The sequence below is a fragment of the Anarhichas minor genome, unplaced genomic scaffold (genome assembly GCF_050575085.1).
Source record: "Anarhichas minor isolate MPS153535 unplaced genomic scaffold, ASM5057508v1 ptg000045l, whole genome shotgun sequence".
Taxonomy (NCBI): Eukaryota; Metazoa; Chordata; class Actinopteri; order Perciformes; family Anarhichadidae; genus Anarhichas; species Anarhichas minor.
Genome location: NW_027466491.1, coordinates 10250745 through 10255116, shown reverse-complemented (window position 1 = coordinate 10255116; position 4372 = coordinate 10250745). Strand labels below are relative to the sequence as shown.

At 43.9% G+C, this 4372-nt stretch overlaps 1 protein-coding gene across 1 annotated transcript; it reads left to right on the top strand.

The window, feature by feature from the left end:
• The first annotated feature begins 715 nt into the window (after positions 1-715).
• On the top strand, positions 716-2371 carry LOC142970868 (zinc finger protein RFP-like). Its single transcript, XM_076111313.1, has 2 exons — positions 716-1188; positions 1276-2371. The coding sequence occupies exons 1-2, from the start codon at positions 716-718 to the stop codon at positions 2369-2371; spliced, it is 1569 nt and encodes a 522-aa protein (XP_075967428.1).
• Positions 2372-4372: the final 2001 nt, after the last annotated feature.

The window sequence follows — 4372 nt, the reverse complement described above, 5'->3', positions numbered from 1 at the left end:
TTCACTGGGTTTAATTTGTTGCAGAATACTGCTATAAATTAAATCTGTGAGTCTCGTTTGATATTACCACTTAAAATCACCAAAATATAGTTTTTCAAATCTGACACATTTAAGTAGGGATGCACCGATGCCGGGCCGATACTGACTTAAATAGCTGCATCTGCTATCGATGAGAATGGGTCCGATCTATTCAATTAATTTCTATGTTTGTATACTCTATACATTATACACTGGAATATTAATCCCAGTTTACGTTTTTTAAGAACAATTTGTTGCAGAAATTAAAAAGTTTATACTTGAATTGTAATTCATTTTGAAAATATTATAAGTTGCTGTTGCACAATTTATTGTTTTAATAAATACATAACAATTCGGTAAACGTATATCTATTTATTTATTTGTTACATTTTGTTTGAGTCAAGCCTGATGTTGCCTTACACATAAAATAATGATGCCAGTCACTTCCACACAGTGAGGCATACAGATGATTGATTAAACACTCGTATTGGATCGGTACTCGGTATCGGGCTAAATCCAAAGCACAGGTATCGGTATAAGGTAAAGTCAGAGAGTTGCATCCCTACATTTAAAGTATGCAGAAAGAGACTGTCTAAGAAACTTTGTTTTGCTCTGTTATAATACAATACAACATGTAGAAGAGTTGTGTAATGACACCGATAAGTCACAGTTTGTCTTTTGTCTCCAGGGTGTCAACATGTCGGCTGACAACTATCTGCCAACGGAAGAGCAGCTTACGTGCTGCATCTGCCTGGAAGTGTTCAACGATCCAGTCATGTTACCATGTGGACACAACTTCTGCAAAAAATGCATCACGCACCACTTGAGTTCTAACTCCCAGCGCCAGTGTCCCATGTGTAATGAGCGTGTTGATAGAAAATATAAGCTTCGGGTCAACACTACCATGGCTGAGATGGTTCTTATGTACAGAATGTCAGCTGGAAGGAGAGACAGTAAGAGCTCAGAGCAACAAGTTGCTGAACCCGGAGAAGTTCCCTGTGACATTCCTACTGAAACTAAGCAGACTGCCCTGAACCGCTACCTTTTCTTAGTATTAGGCCTGCCATGTCTGGCCATCTGCATTACAATCTACCTAGAACTTCATAAAACGGTGTCCAGCCCGATAACTCCTCAGCTGTGTGATGTGGTCGAGAACGTGGCGGGCAGCGTGTGTCCTAAGCATGGCAAACCTCTGGAGCTCTACTGCAAGAACGAACAAATGCCCATATGTCAGTCCTGCGCTGACTCAAGTCACAGATCTCACGACATTGTTCCTCTGAAAGAAGAATATGAAGTAAAGATGAAAGAGCTTCAGAAAACAGAGGCTGAAATTCAGCAGAAGATCCGGGAGCGACAGCTGAAAATAGAGGAGGTCAAACATTGGGTTTGGGTTAGCAAGGAAGCTGCAGACAGAGAGATGGCTGATGGTGCTCAGGTCTTCACCGCTTTGATACAGACTTTGGAAAAACATCAGGCCGAGGTCATCGGGATGATCGAAGTGAAGCACAAAATGACTGAGAAGCAGGTCAAAGGTTTCACCGAAGAGCTGGAGCAGGAACTCTCTGAGCTGACGGAGAGGCGGACTGAGGTGGAGCAGCTCTCACGCTCAAAAGACCACCTCCACTTCCTCCAGAGCTACCCATTCTTTAAGACTGCTCCTCTCGCCGGCAACTTGTCAGATGTCAGCATTTCTTCAGTGTCTTATGAAGGACTCCTGATGACAGCTTTAGAGACTGCATTGTTTCAGCTGATAGAGACAGCTGAAAGTGAGATGGAGAAGCTACAGGAAGCTCAGCGGTTGAACCTCTGGCGGAATGAATTGGATGTGACTCTGGATCCTGATACAGCTCATCCTAATCTCATCCTGTCTGATGATGGGAGACAAGTTCATTTTAGTGAAGTGTGGAATGAAGTCCCAGACAACGCAAAGCGATTTGATCCTTTTGTTTTTGTCTTGGGAAAGCAGAGTTTCTCTTTTGGGAGATTTTACTATGATGTTCAAGTTAAAGGAATGACTGAGTGGATTTTAGGAGTGGCCAAAGAGTCCGTCAACAGGAAGGGAGAACTTGAACTAAACCCTGAACATGGCATCTGGGCTTTACAACATTGGCAGGGAGACCAGTACTTTGGACTTAATAGCAAGCCTGACCGTCTCCCTGTGAATGATCAGATTGAGAACGTGAGAGTGTTCGTGGATTATGAGAAGGGTCTGGTCTCCTTCTATAATGCAGATTCAGCAGCTCTTATCTTCTCCTTCCCTCGCTACTCCTTCACTGAGAAACTCCACCCATTCTTCAGCCCCCCTGGGAACTCCCTCCCTCTGATTATCTCCCCTGCTGTCAGATTAAACTAATCACTGCTTTTGCAAAAACCTGCGATGTTTTCAACACAGTCTCACAAAAGTTTGTGAAATAGTCATGAAATGCAATCGTGTACATGGACACCAATTGTCCATTTTTTCTGTGTCCCTCGGCATAACTTTTGTATCTGGACGACATTACATTAAAAAAGGAAAGGACTTTCTTGCCATTATTGTCATCCTGAATGACACAACAGACAATTCATGTCCTCTACACGAAACCAATAGATTGTGATTTGTGACTATTTCACTATTTCACAGAGACCGGTCCACCGTGGACAGACCCAGATCCTCCAGCAGAGACCGGTCTACCGTGGACAGACCCAGATCCTCCAGCAGAGACCGGTCCACCGTGGACAGACCCAGATCCTCCAGCAGAGACCGGTCCACCGTGGACAGACCCAGATCCTCCAACAGAGACCGGTCCACCGTGGACAGACCCAGATCCTCCAACAGAGACCGGTCCACCGTGGACAGACCTAGATCCTCCAGCAGAGACCGGTCCACCGTGTACAGACCCAGATCCTCCAGCAGAGACCGGTCCACCGTGGACAGACCCAGATCCTCCAGCAGAGACTGGTCCACGTAGAACCGGCTGCACTGTAGCCTTCCACCTGCTGTCGGAGGTCCAAAAGGGAGCTTCTCCTCTCTGTTCCTCCGGTTTCTGTGTGAGCCAACATGGACACCAGTATATATACAACTAGTATAGAAGTCTATGAGACAATTACTCTACTTCTCTCTTGATTTATTACCTCAGTAAACATTGTAAACATGAGTTTATGGTTTCAATCTCTAGTTTCAAGTCTTCTTCAATACAGCATGATGTTCATTTAGTACATTATGGTCCATTTAGAGTCAAACAGACCATAAAGCAGGGGATGCTTTAGGGGCGGGGCTACACGGTGATTGACAGGTCTCTACCACAGCGTTGCCTGATCTGGGAGTTGTTCGTGTTTTCGTCTTTCAACTTTAACTCTTTCAAAATGATTCAGCGTTCAGTTGTATTTATCTCCACCCTCTCGTGGAACTTCTGGTTGCAAAAAACAAGATGGTGACGTCCAAAAACCAAGATGCCAAACTTGAGGCTTCAAACCCGTAGTCCTCAAACCATTGAGTGACCACATGGTGACTACGTCCACTACCTATATCACGTCTATGTGAGATCCTGAGTGACAAACATCAGTGCAACATCAGCAGCGAGCATCTTTACCAAACAGCTGAAAGTCTGCACAGGTTGGATGGATTATGGTAATGTGTCAGAGGCCAGGTGCATGATGGGAATAGAGATGAGTGTTTCGGGGCCTGTTGGTTAGAATACAAGGCAGATTATGGAAATATGGTCTGGATTACAGGTTTCCTCTGAAGCTCAGAGACTCAGAGGGTCTTATCTCAAACAGAGTGACTTTCTGTGTTGGTCTGTCTCTCAAACTGTCTGTTTTCTTCCTGTTTGTCTTCAGAGCTGTGTCTCTGTCTCTCAGCTCAACATAATGTGGATGTAACAAGAGGATGTGAAGTCTCTGCCTTCACGAACCCAAACCTCCCTCACCTGTCTAACCTGTCCAACAGAAAGTGCAGCTCAGTGCCAACTTGCCTGCCAGTGAAAACCACGTATCTCCACATGTGTTGATGTAGAATGTTTGTGATAAACTGAAGCATGAAGTGTTCATTTATGTTCCTTCATTTGGAAAATGCAAAGTCACAAAGCTAAGAACAGTTTTTCTATTTAGAGATAGTCACAGTTTGAATACTTCCATTCTTTCAGTGTACTTTACTCGTTTCCTGGAAGCAGCATGGGTTTCAAAGCACAGTTGATAACAAACTGTTTTCATGTTTTCTACAATGATAAAGGTTCTTACATATATCTCTGTTATTTACTCTTTTTTCCATTAAAGGTTTATTGAACCAGTTTAAATGTCCTGTTTTGTTGCTCGGGATGGGAACTTGACTTTGGCCAACAATAACAGACCCGGTAAAAGTGACTATTAAGATGTCAGG